Raw genomic sequence first — 21,310 nt, 5'->3', positions numbered from 1 at the left:
TACAGAAATTACCATTTTCACTGGGTGCTGCCCCAGGTTTGAGGCTTAGTGCTATTCACTGTCTCACACTTCACCTCCTAAAATCTTCCATAGTTTGGAAATGAAAAAAAAATGGCTAGCCCTCAAAAGTGGTTAACACTATTAATAACATACTAATAAGGCTGTTTCTGCAGGTCACTTCAGTTTCTCAAAGCTGAATTTCAAGTGGAAGAATTCTTAAATTTGACAATGAACTCTTGATCACTTTATTTAAAAATTAATTGAGCACTTTTTTAAGTAAAGTATTGTAGTCACATTAAAAGGTCAATATTCTGGTCAACAAGCCCATCTCAGCATTTAGGTTAGCGGGCACAAAACAGCTACTTGTTCCCTGGATCTAAATAAAGGATTCAGCAATATGATAGAGTAATCTGGTACACACTATTAGCTGTGTAAATCAATTTAGTGGTTAACTTTCCATTCTTTTATCTTAATTTAATGATAGAAATATAAGTCACCAGTTGTTATTTTATTAACTGACAAGTCAACAGAACCATCAATCATTGTGGCAAGACTATAAATTTGATTGTATGGTAACAAGTAAACGCCAGAAGTTAATTGCATTAAAACAATTACATTTTCTTAAACAATGCAATCATTTCTCTAATCAGGACAATATACTTGAGCACAATTTACATCCTCTGTAGGCCTGATCCTGAAAGGTGCTGAACTCAGTGAAACTGATCTGTACCTTGCAAGTATTCTGGACTTTACAGAATCAGGCCGCAAAGTAGCTACAACCATTTCAAAAAGTAAATGGTCAAAAATAATCCTTGAGCGCGGAGGGTGAGTTTGTAAACAGCTGTAAATAATCTGATTAATGACACAGACTTCTGACCTAATACCCCTTGTTTAAGAAGGAGTTGTCCCTCTTCTGAATAAAGGCTGCCAATGTCACCCTTTTTATCCCACACACAGTATGTTCTTGTTCAACAAAGTGCTATTCTAGCCCTCTGCATGAATGACTATAAGCTTTACCTCATACTTGTCACCCAAGACCTCCTGCCAAGGAAATAAGTAACAGCTCCCCACTACCAGAGCATAAACCTCATCCCCTTCATAACTTGTTCAGTGAAACATGTTATTTCCCTCCCTGGGACTGGTTTATGCTACTAACCCCAGCCGGCAGGATTTAGCTAGTCTTTCAGAAATCAGTTTTATAAATAATAGTTCATTGTTCTAGTTGTTACCCATATTCCAACTATCCTTATTTAGGAAGGTTATTCTTTGTTTTACAAAATATTGACTATTTCTCCACTCTCTTTCCCCTAAACTCTCTAAGTTTAATGTATTTCAACAGAGTTAAAAGTTATGTTCCTGTTTTTTCTCCCAAGTGTCCCTCTGTAGCTTTCAAATGTTGGCAACTTCTGTATGTTGCTAGACCTGTTTCCTGAAAATGTACAAAATGTTTTTGAGTTTTGGAAAGGTTACAGATTTTTTACGGAGTGTTTGCATGTCTACAGTATATTATTATAGGGTTGCTAGGAATGCTATGACATAAATATTTCTTTTTATAAAATGGAGACAAATACTAGCAATTAGATCATTTTAGATAGATCTCAGAAAAGATCTCCCATTTTCTGCGTGGGCTAGAAGTGTGATGCAGTCCCAGTCCCCTTTCCTATGTGGATGTCCCTCCATAGGCAGGGTGCCAGAGAGTTGAACAAGGGAAGTGCTGTTCTCTGCCCCGAGATTTCCATTCAGAAATCAGGTTGGGAGGTAATACACTGTGGTGCTATTGTCTTCTTCTAGGTCCCTCCATGGCTGCTATTGAGTAAACACAGGAGGACCCACCAGCATCCCTACAGGACAGCTGCTATCTTTTAGGGAAAGGGGTTTTTCATTCTCTGAGGTTCTCTAAGCTCATCAGGGTTGGAATGAGGTGGGATCTCCAAAATCAATGCCTCTCTCCTAATATGCACATTTCTCCAATGGAGCGAAGAATTCAAGGAAAACTGAGTTACCTTGTAGAGTTTTCCTCTTCCTCTGGTTTTGCTGTGGATGGAGGAATTTGGATATATCCCCTTTGCAAATACCTATAAGAAGACAAACAATTGTGCAAGTGTTGTAAGTCCTACCAACCATGACAGAATCCCCTTTTAATAGTTATAGCACAGTGATGCGATAACTAACATTCAAGAGGAGAGGCATGCACTCTTATTTGTTGTCAGAGAGAGATGGCACAACACTCTTATTTGCTGTCAGAACAGCTAGATTCAACTCCCTCTGAATCTGCTCAGGCTTCTGAAAATATCAAAATCAAAATGTTCAAACTTAGTCTCCTAAATCCATATTTTGGGCCTGATCCTGCACTACTGATATCAATGTAAGTTTTAACATGGACTTTGAGGAGAGCAGGATCAGACCCTTAGATACCTATGTATAAATGGCCTGATTTTCAGAGGTCCTGACCATCTGCAGCTCCCATTGACATCATTTGGAATTGTGGGTATTCAACGCTTCTGAAAATTGGACCACTTTAAGTTAGGCGTCTAAATATAGATTTAGGTGTCTAAGTCTAAACAATTTGAATTTAGTGCCTGCTGAGATTTAACTCAGTATTAGTCCAATGCTTCTATATTAGCACCTGGAGTCCTATCCTTTCAATAATGAAAGCTTCTAAAGGTAACCATAGTAAGTCTTCCTCAGCTTGTTCTGTCTCTGTGCTCTCTAATATTAGGGACAAGGACAGTAGTTATGCACCACACAGTGACACTTGTCAGTATTCAATATAACACGTATACAAAATGTAAGGGCACAGAATTAAGCTGTACACCCCTCTCCCTTCCACATGGATCTGTTTTCTTCTTTTATCCCTCTTTGTACTCTGTTATTCTTTACCTCTTTTTCTTCACTCAATATTTTTTTGTCTTCTGTTTTCCACATATTTGTTCTAAAGATCTAGCTCTGTGATTTTTCTATACGTGTTGGTTTGTCCTTGTTGTACTGAATCTAACCCCTTGTCTTTCCCTGTCTAACCCTTTGTCTTGTATGTAGCTCAAGGCCTGCCTGGTCCAGACCTTAATGACACCAGATTGAGCTATATACTTAATAAGGGGGGAAAGAAATAGAAAATTTAAGCAAATTAAGCTGTCATGGGGTAAGAGAGAAGGTCCTCTCATGGATTAGTAACTGGTTGAAAGATAGGAAACAAAGGGGGGGAATAAATAATCAGTTTTCAGCATGGAGAGAGGTAAATATTGGTGTCCCCCAGGACTGCTGTCCTTGTCCCTAATACTAGAGAGTACAGAGACAGAACAATGACCAGTCCTATTCAATATATTCATAAATAATCTGGAAAAAGGGGTAAACAGTGAGGTGACAAAATTTGCAGATGATACATAATTGCTCAAGATAGTTAAGTCCCAGGCAGACTGCGAAGAGCTACAAAAGGATCTCTCAAAACTGGGTGACTGGGCAACAAAATGGCAGATGAAATTCAGTGTTGATAAATGCAAAGTCATGCACCTTGGAAAAGATAATCCCAACTATACATTGTAAAATCATGGGGTCTAAATTGTCTGTTACTACTCAAGAAAGAGATCTTGGGGTCATTGTGGATTGTTCTCTGAAAACATACATTCAATGTGCAGCGGCAGTCAAAAAAAGCGAACAGAATGTTGAGAATCATTAAGAAAGGGATCATATTGCCTCTATATAAATCCATGGTACGCCCACAGCTTGAATACTGCGTGCAGATGTGGTTGCCCCATCTCAAAAAAGGTATACTGGAATTGGAAAACGTTCAGAAAAGGGCAACAAAAATGATTAGGGGTATGGAACGGCTGCCATATGAGGAGAGATTAATAAGACTGGGACTTTTCAGCCTGGAAAAGAGATGACTAAGGGGGGATATGATAGAAGTCTATAAAATCAGGACCGATGTGGAGAAAGTAAATAAGGAACAATTTACTCCTTCTCATAACACAAGAACTAGGGTTCACCAAATGAAATTAATAGGCAGCAGGTTTAACACAAATAAAAGGAAGTATTTTTTCACACAGCACACAGTCAACCTGTGGAATTCCTTGCCAGAGGATGTTGTGAAGGCCAAGACTATAACCAGGTTCAAAAAAGAACTAAGTAAGTTTATGGAGGATAGGTCCATCAATGGCTATTAGCCAGGATGCACAGGGATGGTATTCCTAGCCTCTGTTTCCCAGAAGCTGGGAATGGGTGACAGGGGATGGATGGATCATTTGATGATTACCTGTTCTGTTCATTCCCTCTGGGGCACCTGCCACTGGCCACTGTCGGAAGACAGGATCCTGGACTAGATGGATCTTTGTTCTGACCCAGTATGGCCGTTCTTATGTTTTTAAGAACCTTTCCACACACATCCCTCTTTGAATGATTGTCCATTTCTTTTGTCTTTTAAAAAAGTGACTTATAGTGTGATTTTCCATCAGTCCTTAGTATATGCTGTGGTTTTAAACAGACAGATACAAGTGGGGAGAGCAGGATATTATCACATTATGTGCTGTTGTTACCCAACAGCCCCCATGTTCCCAACACTGGTGTCTGCCAGTTTGCAAGAGGAATCAGTAATGTATTGATTCTGCTAGTTTACTTTGCTAACTTTAGAAATGAGAAGTTCAAATAGGAAAAACCTGTAAAGTTCAAGGTCAGAAGGCTCTCAAACCCAGCTGTGTGAGATTCTGGAAACCCATTTCACAAACTTGGCAGAGCAGCGGGGACTTACTAAGCTGAAATGTGAATCTGGCCGTCTTTTACAGCTGTGCAATAACACATTCCTAAATTAAAACACATAGCATGTGACAAACCTTACCCAGACACTGAGTGCCAAATGTTGGGTCATGTGCACAGCCAGAATATATGAGCTATGTGCAGGGGAGATATGCTGGAAAATGAAAAACTGGCCACACAGCATCAATGAAGCCACTACTCATAAAGCATCAGGGTTGCATTAGCTTCAGTGGCTGCTTTGCCTCCCTTCTGCCTTACTGCAAAGGAAGGTTTGACCAATGGATCCATGTAAATATCCTTGGGCCCCATCACACTGCTCCCCACCCTGCCCCAAAATGTACCTGTGCACAAAAACAGGGAGCAATGCCATCACCGCAGAGTTCAGTGATGCAGATCTCCTGTGTGGATTTCCTTTTTTTTGACTCACCCACCAACATTGCAGAATTGTACGTGTTCTGACACATTCAGAGCCTTCCATGTTGTTGATGGTAAAAAAAAGGATAGGACGTGCCAAAAATTGTTTGCATTTTTAGAGTAATATTATCATCTAATTTTAAATTTTACATCTACATTCCTGTGCCTAGAAGCACACTATACATTGAAAAATTAAATATACTGTGAACTTATCCCCCTCAACCCAGCTGATCATGCTATATGCCATTAAGGCAGAAGATGAGACTATCCCTCTCTTCCCAGTAACAGCCCCAGGGAAGGTATTATGATATCGCTGCACTTTTCCTTGAAAGAAGCAAGTTTAATGTACATTACCAGCCTTATCATTTTGCTGCTATGGCTGATTTGCATTTTGCAATACAACTGTTTCCTCTAGAGCCATTTCATAAAACCTAGAGAACACAGGCCCTGTCTACACAAGAGGAAAATAACATTGGTGCAGCTGAATCAATGTTAGCAACAGTAGGGAACTTTTTTAAAAGTTTGTGAGATTAGACAGAGATATACTGGGCAAAATTTAGCCAAGGTATAATTCCATTGACTTCAACTGTGTTACACCAATGATTAATTTGGTTCATTGTCTGCTAAAAAAAATTACTGCACATTTCCACAGTCAGGTCCCAATGCTGGTCCCACTGACAGAAGAGGTTTTGGAACAAATAAATAAACAGTAATAAGTCACCAGAACCAGATTTAACCTATTGCTTAAATCAGCCTCTCTACCAGATGACTTGAGGATAGATAATGTAACACCAATTTTTAAGAAAGCCTCCAGAAGCGATACTGGCAATTACAGGCTAGTAAACCTAACTTCAGTACCAGGCAAATTGGTTGAAACTGCAGTAAAGACAATTTGTTGGGGGAAGAGTCAACACATGCGTTTAGGGATTAATAACAAGAATTTTTGTTATAAGCTGGGGACTCATCAGTTGGAAGTAACAGAGGAGGAGAAGGACCTCAGAGTATTGGTTGATCGTAGGATGACTATGAGCCGCCAATGTAATATGGCCGTGAAAAAAGCTAATGTGGTCTTGGGATGCATCAGGCGAGGTATTTCCAGTAGAGATAAGGAGGTGTTAGTACCATTATACAAGGCACTGGTGAGACCTCACCTGGAATACTGTGTGTAGTTCTGGTCTCCCGTGTTTAAGAAGGATGAATTCAAACTGGAACAGGTACAGAGAAGGGCTACTAGGATGATCTGAGGAATGGAAAATCTGTCTTATGAAAGGAGACTCCAGGAGCTTGGCTTGTTTAGCCTAACCAAGAGAAGACTGAGGGGAGATCTGATTTCTCTCTATAAATATATCAGAGGGATAAATACCAGGGAAGGAGAGGAATTATTTAAGCTCAGTACCAATGTGGACACAAGAACAAATGGATATAAACTGGCCATCAGGAAGTTTAGACTTGAAATTAGACAAAGATTTCTAACCATCAGAGGAGTGAAGTTCTGGAACAGCCTTCCAAGGGCAGCAGTGGGGGCAAAAGACATATCTGGCTTCAAGATTAAGCTAGATAAGTTTATGGAGGGGATGGTATGATGGGATAGCCTAATTTTGGCAATTAATTGATCTTTGATTATTAGCGGTAAATATACCCAATGGCCTGTGATGGGATGTTAGATGGGGTGGGATCTGAGTTACTACAGAGATCTCTTTCCTGGGTGTCTGGCTGGTTTAGCTGATCGCCATATTTGAGATCGGGAAGGAATTTTCCTCCAGGGCAGATTGGCAGAGGCCCTGGGGGTTTTTCGCCCTCCTCTGCAGCGTGTGGCATGGGTCACTTGCTGGAGGATTCTCTGCACCCTGAAGTCTTTAAACCATGATTTGAGGAATTCAAAAGTTCAGACATAGGTTAGGGATTTATTACAGGAGTGGGTGGGTGAGATTCTGTGACCTGCGTTGTGCAGGAGGTCAGACTAGAAAATCATAATGGTCCCTTCTGACCTTAAAGTCTATGACTCTATGACTCTTTGAGGGAGTAACAAACATGTGGATGAGGGTGATCCAGTGGATACAGTGTACTTGGGACTTTCAGAAAGCTTTGACAAGGGGTTCCTCACCAAAGTCTCTTACGCAAAGTAAGCAGTCATGGGATATGAGGGAAGGTTCTTTCATGGATCAGTGAACTGGTTAAAAGATAGGAGACAAAGGATAGGAATGTGGTCAGTGTACAAAATGGGTAAATAGCGGGATCCCTCAAGGATATGTACTGGAACCTGTGCTGTTCCCCATATTCATAAATGCTCTGGAAAAGGGGGTGAACAATGAGATGGTAAAATTTGCAGATGATACAAAATTATTCAAGATAGTTAAGTACAAAGCTGACTGCGAAGAGTTACAAAAGGATCTCACAAAATTGGGTGACTGGGCATTAAAATGGCAGATGAAATTCAATATTGATAAATGCAAAATAATGCATATTTGAAAACATAATTTCAACTACACGTACAAAATGATGGGATCTAAATTAGCTGTTACTACTCAAGAAAGAAATTGTGAAGTCATTGTGGATAGTTCTCTGAAAACATCTGTTCAATGTGCAGTGGCAGTCAAAAAAGCGAACAGAATGTTAGGAAGCATTAGGAAAGGGATAGATAATAAACAGTAAATATCATAATGTCACTATATAAATCCATGGTATGCCCACACCTTGATTATTGAGTGCAATTCTGGTCACCCCATCTCAAACAAAATATATTAGAATTGGAAAAAATGCAGAGAATGGCTACAGAAATGAGTAGAGATTAAAAAGACTGGGATTGTTCATCTTGGAAAAGAGAATACTAAGGGGGGATATGATAGAAATCTATAAAATCATGAATAGTGTGGAGAAAGTGAATATGGAAGTGTTATTTACCCCTTCACATAACACAAGAACCAGGGGTCATCAAATGAAATTAACAGGCAGCAGGTTTAAAACAAACAAAAAAAAGAAATATTTCTTCACACAACACAGTCAACTTGTGGAACTTCTTGCCAGGGGATGTTGTGAAGGCCAAAAGTTCAACTGGGTTAAAAAAAGAATTAGATAAATTCACAGAGGATAGGTCCATCAATGGCTAATAGCCAAGATGGTCAGGGATATATCCCACTGCTCTGGGTGTGCCTAAGTCTCTGACTGCCAGAAGTTGGGACTGGACAATGAGGTATGATTCACTCAACAATTGCCCTGTTCTGTTCATTCCCTCTGAAGGTCTGGCAGTGGCCACTGTTAGCAGACAAGGTGCTGGGCTAGATGGATGCTTGGTCTGACCCAGTATGGTCGTTCTTATGTTCTTATAAAGTCAAAAGCAACATTTCCATTGATTTTCAATGCAAGCAGGATTAAGCCCAGTCTGAGTTAAAGGCAAACAGAGCTCTCTGTATATAAAGTAGAATAATCTGCAGTGACAACTGAATAAGCAACAATGACTCAATACTTTGTCTCTAATTTCTATTAAATAAACAGAGCCCTATCTATAATGCAATTATGTGGCAGTGGAAATGGCTGCATAATTGCAAGCTTTACAAAGTTTGTCATAATAGTGCTTCTGAATGTATGCCTTCATTTAAGAAAAAAATCAGTCCTTTATAGTTGTAAAGAAAACTTTCATAATGTGATCACAATTGTAAACCAATGCAGTGATGTCACTTTAATTTTCAGACAGCCTGAAACAAGAGCTCTGTAAGAAGTAAACTGTATAAGTAAACTGTCTTCATTAAATACAGTGGAGTGTTGACATTAAAGTTTAAGTATGGCAGTGTAATTGTCACCATTAACTATTTTACCACTAATCATTTCAGCTGAAACATTCAGTAAATATACTGATCCTCTAATGTAGGAAGTAATGGCAGATTCTGGAGTGGGATGGGATCAGAAATTGCTGTTAAGGTTTCCTTAGGTGGGGAATGAACTATTGAACCCTCTGTTCCCTAAATTAATGGTCTCAACTGAAGCTACCTAAAAGAGGAAGAAAAGAGCAACTGCAACCTCTCTCTCTCTCTCTCTCACTCAAAGAACACCTCAAAAAACCCTGACAGGTTTCAGAGTAACAGCCGTGTTAGTCTGTATTCGCAAAAAGAAAAGGAGTACTTGTGGCACCTTAGAGACTAACCAATTTATTTGAGCATGAGCTTTCGTCTCTAAGGTGCCACAAGTACTCCTTTTCTTTTTTCAAAAAACCCTGCCTCCCACATATTCACTGGTGTCACCTTCACAAATGCCTCCTACCTAACTGCCAAAACTTTTTCCCAGGACAGCTTCAGCAATGCAGTTGTTTTCAATACCAAAATCTGTGGCAAATTTAAATTTGTCAGGGGGTAATGTAAAACAAATTTGAATTAATATGAAAATAGATAATATTGGCCTGATCCAAAGTCCACTGAAATCATTTTAAAGACCATACTGACTTCAATGGGCTTTAGATCATCCCTATAAGGGATATTCTGTTGGCTAGGAGGATCATAGGGGGTGTGGGGGGAAGTTTGGGAGTGGGATTGAAAACTGGACCATAATTCTAGCACTGCTGCACATAATTTAGGTCTAATGTGAAACAGCACACAGAACCTCGTATATAACTAAGGAACCATTCTCAGATTTTTACAAAATGCAATGGTTCTGTAAAGAACCTCTAAGGAATAAAAAGTATTTTTTCATGAATGTGGGAAAGGTTTTTTTAGCCACCAGAGCCTAGCAAATCTGTGAAGCAAGCATTGCTCTTGAAATCCATATAACCCTCCTTTTCGAACATAAATTTGTTAGTCTCTAAGGTGCCACAAGTACTCCTTTTCTTATTAAAAAGAGGAGCTCTTGCAAATATTGGCAATGAATTATAGCTATATACTTAATTGCCTGGGACTAATGGTTGTTACTTAGCCAACTCCTTGGCCTTTGGAAAAGAAGAGACTAACAGTAGAGGTATCACTCCTATTGCAGTTCCCAGGATTGCTGGACCTCTGAAAAACAAGCCAGACAGGAAAGGGGCTTGAACTTCAGTTGGTTGTAATACACGGACATGGCTGAAAGCTTCTCTACTTTTTCAAGAGAGTCAGGTAATAAGAAAACCTGACAGGACTGAAGCATGTTCCCCAGCTTCCTACATTTCCTTTAGTTACAAAGGGAGAGACCATGCTGCCATCTCTAGGAATGCCTCTTGTGAAAGAAAATGTGATGAGAAAGAAGTAACGGGAAGTTTAATCTGAAAGAAAAAAAGCCACCTTTAATTAATGAAATTTACTTAAACAAAATCTTTCAAAGTAACTTCAACACATACTTTTCAGCATTTTAGTGGTAGTAAAGATAAAAAGAGCTAATCTTTAAATATACTTTCTATTTCTATAGCATCTTATCTCTATGGTTCTCAGAGGGCATTAGCAAATATTCATTATTTAAGACGCACAACACATCTGCAAAAGTAGGTAACTGAGGCTGTGCTCTGCTAATAAATATGACAGGGAGGGGACACTGAATAAATCTGCAAAAATAACAAGGGAATTTTCAGTATAATTAGTAGAGATGAGGGAACCTGACTTGTTTTTGATAACAAGCAGTTTCAGATCATTGAGACTTGTATAATAGAGATTGTCATTTTGCAGATGGCAGAGACAGAGAAGAATTAAGTGAAGTGTCCCAGGTCACCGAACAAATCACTTTCAGGAAAGGACAAAGAACGCAGGGGTCCTCACACCACGCCATTGTCTTCAGTACAAGATGGTGTTGCCACCACCATGGTAACCTCCTGCAATTGTCGAAATATGGTAGGGTGACCAGACAGTAAATGTGAAAAATCAGGACAGGGGTGTGTGGAAATAGGAGCCTATATAAGAAAAAGCCCCAAAAATCGGGACTGTCCCTATAAAATTGGAACACCTGGTCACTCTAAAATATGGCTATTTTTATTTAAAAACAATCCTATATTTTGCAATAATGGGTCAAACCCCAGGAGCAGTGCATTAGGAATTATAACTGGTTTCAGCACCAGGTTTGCTCAAGCTCCCCACTGATTTTGGGGGGTTACCATCACATTTTCTACCTTTAAAATAATGACAGGTTTCAGAGTAACAGCCGTGTTAGTCTGTATTCGTAAAAAGAAAAGGAGTACTTGTGGCACCTTAGAGACTAACCAGTTTATTTGAGCATGAGCTTTCGTGAGCTACAGCTCACTTCATCGCTATGAAAGCTCATGCTCAAATAAACTGGTTAGTCTCTAAGGTGCCACAAGTACTCCTTTTCTTTAAAATAATGAGTATCTTCCCGTGTGGCTGCACCGAAGAAACCCCCACTGACTGCCACATGGGCAGCCACGGACGCGCTTGCCCCCCAGATCTGTGCGCGCGGCGCAGAACACACAGAGGCGGGCTAGAGGCCGGCCAGCTGTGCAGACGATGTCACAGAAGACCCTCTCGGACGCCCCCAGCCCCTTTCCCAGGGGCCCTTGAAGGGGTCGGAGCAGGAGGCTCTGGGAAGCCCTAGCCCCGCCCCTCCTTCCCAGTGACAGGTACTAAGTCATCTCCTCTTGTTTTGGAGGTGCGCGTGGTTATCTCTGATTGGCCGTCGCTCGGGGCCCCGCCTCCTGTCGTCCCAGCCCCCACACCGGGCTGGGAAGTGCGGCCGGTTGGACTCCGAGTCCCAGAGTGCTTTGCGCGGCAGGCGGCGGTTGGGTGGCCGCCGCCGCTGTGCGAGGTAGGAGGCTGGGGGCCGGGCCGGCGCAGCGCACAGGGGAGCGTGGCTGAGGCGGGCGGAGGTGAGCGCGGCGCCCTCTCCTGACAGGTGGCCGGCAGAGGCAGCGCCGACAGCGTCCGCCGGTGCCCGTGCCCCCGCGTCCATCCCCTGCCCGGTGCCGAGCCCTTGGCCGCGCGGCGGAGCGGGGCGAGGGCTCCCGGGGCGGCGGGGCGAGGCGGGAGCAGCATGAGCAGCGCCCGCGGAGCCGCCCGGAGGACAGCGGCGGGGACGGGGCTGGCGGTGCGTCTCCTGCTGCTGGGCAGCATCTGGACTCCGGTGGAGGCCCAGGTGAGAGAGATGGGGCTCGGGCGACGGCGGCTGCCTGTGTCGGGGGCGGGGAGGGACCTTGGAGGAGAGGGAGGACCAGAGTTCCGGGCTTTCCTCCTTCGGCCAGACCGCAGCTGGATAACGGCTCACGTGTGCGCGCAGCGGTTTCTGTCCCGAGGGATCCCATGAGCTTTGTGGACTCTGGGTTTGGTGCTGCTGGCTGCCCCGTGCCCCCGCGGATCCGAAGAGGGGGCACTGCGCGTTTTCAGCGGTTTGCAGGACCAAGCAGTATCGACTTTATATCTCTTTCCGCTGCCTCTTGCTGAGTGAGATGCACTGAGGTTTCAGTGGGGAGCTATTTTGGTTTCATTTGCTAACAGTAGCAGAGTAGACGTTTAATGTGGCTGACTTGTAACCGTGCCCCGGGGGTATATGATTGGGGTACTATATGAAATTTGGAAAAGAGGAATGCACAGAGAAGTTCTCTGTTATGGGATATAATAATATTTTTATACAAAGATTCAGACGTTAAATAGAGGAGTTCCTTAATTCAGGAAGCAGTACTTTATATTCATATGTACAAATTTCATCCTAAACAATCCCAGAGTATTTCACAAGATATGGGTTGTATCATGCCATTCAGTTTTAAGCAAAACTCTGACTTCTTTAGGAAGTCTGTGGGAGGTATAGTATGATCTATTGGTAGCACTTAAAGATCTGGGAATTAGAGCTGGGAACAGAACTCAGGTCTCCTTTTACTTTGACTGCTCTTTGGTGATGTTGGACATCTAACTTAAGCTCTGTTACCCCCTTATACAGATGGAGATAGTAATGCTTACCCTTCTTTTTGAAAAAAGAAAAGGAGTACTTGTGGCACCTTAGAGACTAACCAATTTATTTGAGCATAAGCTTTCGTGAGCTACAGCTCACTTCATCGGTGCATCGCAGTATAGATTCCTTTTATTTAAGTGAAACAATACACTCAAGCTGGACAAATTCAATTTGGAAGTAAGGTGCACATTTTTAAGTGAGAGTGATTAACCATTTGAACAAGCCTACCTAGAGAAGTGGTGAATTCTTGATGTCCTCAAATTACAATTAACACTGGATGCCTTTCTGAAAGTTATGCTTTAGTGAAAAAGGAATTAGTGGGCTCAATACAGGAGTAACTGGGTGAAATTTAATGGCCTGTGATATACAGGAGGTCAGAGTAGATGATCTCATGGTTCCTTTTGGCCTTAAACTCCATGAATCTATGAAAATGTGTTGGAAATTTCATGGGATACATAAATGGTACATTAATCCATATCCAAGTTAAATTGCCCTTAAAGCAGAGTTGGTGGGTTTTTTTGTTTTTTGTGTTTGTTTTTTGCTGGTGGCCCTTAATGCTGTCATTAAAAAACCTTAATGCAAGTTTCACTGTTTGTTTAGTCTTTAAACTGGGAGGGATATCAATTGTTTTTTAAACCAAGGTTTATATATTTGTAGGGCTGTCGATTAATCACAGTTAACTCATATGATTTACTCAAAAAAATTAATTGTAATTTTAAAAATCACGATTAATTGCAGTGTTAAACAATAGAATACCAATTGAAATTTATTAAATATTTTTGGATGTTTACTACATTTTCAAATATATTAATTTCAATTACAACACAGAATGCAAAGTGTACAGTGCTTACATTATATTATTTTTATTACAGATATTTGCTTTGTAAAACAATAAAAGAAATAATATTTTTCAATTCACCTCATACGAGTACTGTAGTACGTCATGAAAGTGAAACTTACAAATGTAGGGTTTTTTTGTTACATAACTGTACTCAAAAACAAAACAATGTAAAACTTTAGAGCCTATACGTCCACTCAGTCCTACTTCTCATTCAGCCAATCACTAAAAGAAACATGTTTGTTTACATTTATGGGCAATAATGCTTCCCACTTCTTAATTACAATGTCACCTGAAAGTGAGAACAGGTATTTGCATGGCACTATTGTAGCTGGCGTCGCAAGATATTTACGTGCCAGATGCGCTAAAGATTCCTATGCCTCTTTATGCTTCAGCCATTGTTCCAGAGGACATGCTTCCATGCTGATGACGCTCGTTAAAAAAATAATGCATTAATTAAATTTGTGATTGAACTTCTTGGTGGAAAATTTTATGTCTCCTGCTCTGTTTTACCCTCATTCTGCCATATATTTCATGTTATAGCAGTCTCGGATGATGACCCAGTACATGTTCATTTTAAGAACATTTCATTGGAAATTTGACAAAATAGGAAGATACCAATGTGAGATTTCTAAAGATAGCTACAGCACTCAACACAAGATTTAAGAATGTGTAGTGCCTTCTAAAATCGGAGAGGGACAAAGTGTGGAGCATGCTTTCAGAAGTCTTATAAGAGCAAAACTCTGATGCGGAAACTACAGAACCCAAATCACCAAAAAAGAAAATCAACCTTCTGCTGGTGGCATCTGTCTCAGATGATGAAAATGAACATGCATCGGTCCGCACTGCTTTGGATTTTTATCGAGCAGAACCTGTCATCAGCATGGACGCATGTTCTCTGGAAAGGTGGTTGAAGCATGAAGGGACATATGAATCTTTAGTGCATGTGGCATGTAAATATCTTCCGATGCCGGCTACAACAGTGCCATGCGAGCGGCCTGTTCTCACTTTCAGGTAACTTTGTAAAGAAGAAGCAGGCAGCATTATCTTCTGCAAACGTAAACAAACATGTTTGTCTGAGCAATTGGCTGATCAAGAAGTAGCACTGAATGGACTTGTAGGCTCTAACGTTTTACATTATTTTATTTTTGAATGCAGGGTTCTCTTTGCACATAATTCTACATTCATAAGTTCAACTTTCATGATAGAGTGCACTACAGTACTTGTATTAGGTGAATTGAAAAATATAATTTTTTTTTCAGTACAAATATTTGTAATAATAAATATAAAGTGAGCACTGTACACTTTTTATTCTGTGTTGTAATTGAAATTAATACATTTGAAAACGTAGAAATCTTCCAAAAATATTTAAATAAATGGTATTCTATTACTGTTTAACAGCATGATTAATCACAATTTTTTTAATCGCTTGACAGCTCTATATATTTGTAATAAAATATTAAACATCTTTTGTTGCTGCAGTTCAGATTCTACATATCTATTACTCCCTGGTTCTCTACAGTGTTTTGACTACTAGTTTTTTTCTGTCTCTCATTTTGTGTATGCAGCAAAGTGGTAAAACTGTGAGGAGCAAAACAAGGTGTCCCGGTTGGTTTTCTAATGAGGAAATATGTTTAAGCAATTAAAATACAACCACCTGAGAGCACACCTTTAAGGTTGTCTGTATAAATGTGCTAACAATGTTACTGCATTCATGTATTCTATTCAGAGCTTGTATGTTTTACAAGATAATAAATTTAGATGTTTCTACAAACTCCATATTTTAAATGCATATGACTTGGAACTTAACTCATGTTTAAGCATAACTTTTATAAAAGGTTGACTTATATTGGAAAACAAGTTAGAGAATTAACCATTTACAGGTTACATCGGATGTCATATATACAGCAATCGTTTTCACAGACACTGTAGAAAAATACTTTAATACAGTTCCTGGAAACTAGATTGTGGGGTAGTCACTTTTGATCCATATGATACAAATAAAATTAAAAGTAATACACTAGTATTTTTCAATTTGTAATTAATTTGAATCTTATAGTTGCTAGTAAGACAGTGATGAGGGAATTGCATACATTGTGGTTATATTTAGTTGGTCCATTTACCGCTTCCTGTAACATGTATGCATGTAACAGTTGTAACTGAAAAATTAATATCAGCATTAATTTAAGTGACTTGTTATGTTATGTTTCTCATTCTTCTCCTTCCTCAGTTTTATATATAAAACTGAACATTGCCATGTTTTCCAAGGTAAGAAGTGGAATATTTAATGAGGTGTTGTAGGTGTAATTTTTGTAAATAGACTTATTTAAAAAAAAATTTACAAATCTATTAGCGCTAGAAATATTTTCATTAAATTGTTTGTTAAATTTCAGTTATATGTCTAAGTCCCTTTCTCCAAAGGTGCAAATTCCTTACGGTATCGGAAGTAAAAGTACTGTATAAGAAGCAGAAAAATGCTATGGACCAAATTAAGTCGTGGCATACATTAATGCAACTCCATTAAAATCACCGGAGATGTGATAACTCATGCCAGGGCAGCATTTGGCCCTATACCTATCAAGTGAACTAACCAGTCTAGTTTCATTGTCAGAGATCAGTGAAATGCAACCAAAAAAACCCGCAACAACTCAGCATGAATAGTGAAAAGTAATAGGCTTTTAATATTATTTGTTCTAATAATGTTTTAACACAGGATCTTTTAAAATGTAATTCTTTTTCTGGCAACATAGTAAAGAGAATTATTTCCATGCAAATATTCAAACACTAATAGAGAAGATGCAGAAACCTGTTGCATTTAATTTACTGAATGATAGAGTACTTTGAAGTAAGATAAAGCTCTGAGTGTGTAATCCACACTAGTAGAACCGCTCTGTAAATTTAATGAGTAGCTTGAAACCCTTAATCTGTTGTGCTGCTTTATCATGAACGAGAGTTATCACCTTCGAGCCTTGTGCCTTCACTCATAACATGGGCCACTAAAACACCTTAAAAGAGTATCTTAATACAATTACAACAATGTTTAATTTTAAATTACACCTTGCAAAGAGGTTTTTTGCTATTTTATAAAAAAAACATTCTCATTTTTGAAAATAGATCATTGGAGATAGATAGGAAACAATATGAACTATGTTGTAAACACTGATAATTTTGGTAGTCTTTTTTAAAAATTGTTTTGTCTTTAGACTCAGGACTTCTCAGATGTCTTCTTTTTCCCCTCATTTCTGAAGGGTCCATCTTCTATCTTCAGTGTTTTGTTGCTTGCTGAATAACTCTTAATTTGTGTTTGGAAGACTAAAACACAAGCTGTAGGATTTACTGAAAAACAGTAATGTGTTACATTGTTCTATTGCCATTTCTATAGTTGACCATGGACTAAGATCTACAAGTATGGTTAAATTTATTAAAGGCATTTAAAAATGCTTTTAGGGTTTTAAATTGTAATTTTAGGCACTTATACTGCAAATACTTACTCATGTGAGTAGCTACGCTTACTTGAGTCGTGACCTGGGAGTCAGTGGGATTAGTCCTATAGGTATTTACAGAATCAAATCCTATGTGTGTATTAAATCAGCCCCTGTACCAGATGACTGGACAGTAGCAAATATAACGCCTATTTTTAAGAAAGATTCCAGAGGTGATGCTGGCAGTTACAGGCTGGTAAGCCTAACTTAGATACCAGGCTAATTGTTTGAAACTATAGTAAAGAGCAGAATTATCAGATGCATAAACATGATGTGTTGGAGAAGAGTCAACATTGCTTTTGTAAAGGGAAATCATGCCTCCCCAATCTATTAAGTTATTTGAGGTAGTCAACAAGCATGTGAAGAAGAGTGATCAGTGGATATAGTGTGCTTGGAGTTTCAGAAAGCCTTTGACAAGGTCTTACACCAAAGGTTCTTAAGCAAAGTAAGCAGTCATGAGAGAAGAGGGAAGGTTCTCTCATGGATCAGTAATTGGTTAAAAGATAGGAAATTAAGAGTAAGAATAAATGGTCAGGTTTCACAGTGGAGAGTGGTAAATAGCCAGGTCGCCCAAGGATCTGGGACCAGGGCTGTTCCACATATTCATAAATGATTTGGAAAAGGGGGTAAACAGTGAAGTTGCAAAATTTGCAGATGATACAGAATTACTCAAGATAGTTAAGTCCAAAGCAGACTGTGAAGAGTTACAAAGTGATCTCACAAAACAGAGGGACTGGCCGACAAAATGGCAGATGAAATTCAGTGTTGGTAAATACAGATAGACCAACTATACATACAAAATGATGGGGTCTAAATTAGCTGTTTACCACTCAAGAAAGAGATCTTGGAATCATCATGTTTAGTTCTCAATGTGCAGCGTATGTCAAAAAAATTAACAATGTTAGGAACCATTCTGAAAGAAATAGATAATGCTCCTATATAAATTCATGGTATGCCCACACCTTGAATACTGCATGCAGTTCTGGTCACCCAAAAAGATATTAGAATTGGAAAAAGTACAGAGAAGGGCAACAGAAATGTTTAGGAGTATGGAACAGCTTCCGTGTGAAGAGAGAGTCTGGGACTGTTGAGCTTAGACAAGAGATGATTAAGGGGTGATGCCACAGAGGTCTATTAACATCATGAATGGTGTGGAGGAATTGAATAAGGTGGTGTTGTTTACCCCTTCACAAAACACAGGAACCAGGGGTCACCTGATGAAATTAATAGGCAGCAGGTTTAAAACAAACATAAGGAAATACTTCTTCACACAATGCAGAGTCAGTCTGTGGAACTGGAGGATATTAGTTATATTTTTGATCTTCACAAGTTTAGAAAAGAATTAGATAAGTTAATGGAGCATAGATCCATCCATAGCCATTACCCAAGACGGTCAGGGATGCAACTGCATATTCCAGGCACCCCTAAATCTCCAAATGCCAAAAGTTGGGACTGGATAACCTGGGAGGGATCACTCAAAATTGCCCTGTTCTGTTCATTCCCTCTGAAGCATCTGACACTGTCTGTTGTCAGAGACAGGATAGTGGGCTAGATGGACCATTAGTTTGACCCACTATGGCTGCTCTTACATTATTATTAGAATTGTAATATATGTAACAGTCTATTATTCTAATATTTTTCCTACTACATTCTGCAGATAAGTATCAAAATACTTTAAAGAGTATAATGTAAGTATGCCTCTTTTAGAAATGGGTTAACAGAACTTATTTTAAACTCAAAGTGAAGTATTTTAAGTTAAGATAATACAAGATTTTTATGTACATTAGGGGCTCAATCTCACAAGTTTGTAAACAATTTCTGTGACAGTACTATGCATCTCATAAAATCATGTCTTAACATGATATATCCTCCTGGTTTGGGAAATATAGGCCCTTCAGGCTGCAACATGCTCCACAGAGATGGTCTCAATTGAAGTACAAATTGCAGGACCACAGCATTAATCTCCATAGTTACTACGTTCAAATAGTATTGCACCTGGAGGTGAATTGATGCCAGTCCATGGCATCAGAAATTAGTTTTCTATTCTAAACAAGTGTAAAGATAAGATATTGTCACCCCTCTTTGAGTTTAGCAGTTATCCAAAATTCAGGGTCCTATGGTTTTGTTTGAGGAGAAATTGATGACACAGCCAGATACCATTTGATACTATTGTTTATTTACAAAGAATGTACAAAGTCCTGTTTTCTGAACATAGCAAGAATCAAAAGGCAGGAGACAATTTCTTTGCTCAATGGTTCAAGCCCCTTTTTAGACAGCACTCCGCCCAAAAGCTCGCATAACTTTCACTGAGGGCCAGACTATCAGTGCTTCTGTGGCTATGTCTAATGCTTGCTTGCTTGCGGCCTCTCTTTCTTGCCTTCTTACTTTCACAGACACACACATCTACACAAAACAAAATCTCTCTGCCTGCATATGCCTTTGTTTTGAGTGTAAGCTACTATTTTTCAGCTGTCTGATTCCATAAAGGAGCTAAACTGTTGCACAAATTGAGGGTGGCTGTTACGTCCACTGGTTTCAGCAAGGATTTAACCCAACTCATATGAAAACTAGTGATGCATTAATGTAATACAGTTATCTAACTCCTCATCCACCTTTATTAAGAAAAATCCTCTAATTTTTGTTGGGGTTGATTTGTTTATCTAAGAATAATTTTTACTACCTTGAATCTTGGTCAGTAAAGCAATAGAATATATTTGTTTCTTGTAGCTCTCCGGACTGTTGGATGACTGCTTGTGTGATATAGAAAGCATTGATAACTTCAATACTTACAAGATCTTCCCCAAAATACAGAAACTGCAAGAACGAGACTACTTCAGATATTACAAGGTACAGTAAGAATGGCACTGTTATACATAGCTAAGTGAAAACCCAGGATATGATGGTCTATAGACTAACTCGGTCTGATCTTCATTTTTTTTTTTTCTGAAATCTTATCAATTTCTTTCTTAGCAGCCCAAAACTCCCTTTTATCACTTGATAGTCTTTAATTTTTTGATTGAAAATTATACTGTCTGAGCTCTGGTATTTGCCACTGATACAGGGTTTAACACAGCACTAAATCACTAAAATTGTAATCCAATGGACAAATGATTCCCTACACCAAGTGGTCTGCAAGCATGACTGTATTGCAAGGAAGCTTTTTAGTGGAGGAGTTACAGGAATGAGCAACTTTGTACTGGAATATTTTGATAAATTAAAAAAAAGCACCAAAACAATTAAGGAATGTAGAAACCCAAGCCATTATTTAAATGTTTGTAATGTGATAGATTCCTGACCAGTCAACTACATATTTTATACTGAAATTGTGACAAGATATCCAGTAATGCTTACTAGGGATGAATTCAGTAAGTCTGATTGTAATGCTAGAGGCTGCAAGGATGGTTATGAGACTTCTTGCTAAATACTTTTTGGCTATTTTTCCCCCCTGTATTTTGTTAATTTGGGTGATTGCATAATGCCTGTATTTTCATTGTCCCTTCTGCAAACACACATACTAAATATGTAATGGATTCTAGTGCCTTTGTCTCATTTTGGAATTTGGAATATCTCTACACCAGTTTGTTTTTATGAAATAATCTGCAGTTTAAGGTTCTGTAGTAATCTTTCATCTAAAGTGGTCTACTATATGTGGGCGATCTCCTGGTAAACTATTTGATGCCTGTATATTCTTGAGAATTAGCATATCAGAATATTCGACTATTAGCCCATAACTCCTCACGAGAAATAATGAGATTTTTGTAACTGGATCCTTTTTGTGGAAATCAGGAACAGAAAACATGTCTTTATGTACTTTTCTGTATTCCTGTCTTTGTTTTTGTGGTAGGGATTTTGCACTATGTTTCTCTCTCCCTCCACTTTGGTATCAATATGCTTAGAAAAAGAAAATACAACAAAGTTAACTAGAATCCCAAATTCTGAAGCTTTGTGTATTATTCTTCAAGGTTGAAGCTTTTAGAAAGGAAGGGAG

General features: G+C 39.2%; 1 protein-coding gene across 3 annotated transcripts in view; it reads left to right on the top strand.

The window, feature by feature from the left end:
• The first annotated feature begins 11,819 nt into the window (after positions 1-11,819).
• Positions 11,820-21,310, top strand: part of ERO1B (endoplasmic reticulum oxidoreductase 1 beta) — a 58,390-nt gene continuing 48,899 nt past the window's right edge. The window contains exons 1-2 of one of the 3 annotated variants that reach the window (XM_043544337.1): positions 11,820-12,192; positions 20,050-20,169. In XM_043544337.1, the coding sequence (XP_043400272.1) occupies positions 12,091-12,192; positions 20,050-20,169 (222 nt within the window). In that variant the 5' untranslated portion in view covers positions 11,820-12,090. The remainder of the gene's footprint in view (positions 12,193-20,049; positions 20,170-21,310) is intronic. The other 2 variants (XM_037895291.2, XM_037895292.2) reach the window with 2 other exon arrangements.

The sequence above is a fragment of the Chelonia mydas genome, chromosome 3 (assembly GCF_015237465.2).
Source record: "Chelonia mydas isolate rCheMyd1 chromosome 3, rCheMyd1.pri.v2, whole genome shotgun sequence".
NCBI lineage: Eukaryota > Metazoa > Chordata > Testudines > Cheloniidae > Chelonia > Chelonia mydas.
This window is presented reverse-complemented; position numbering and strand designations above follow the sequence as displayed.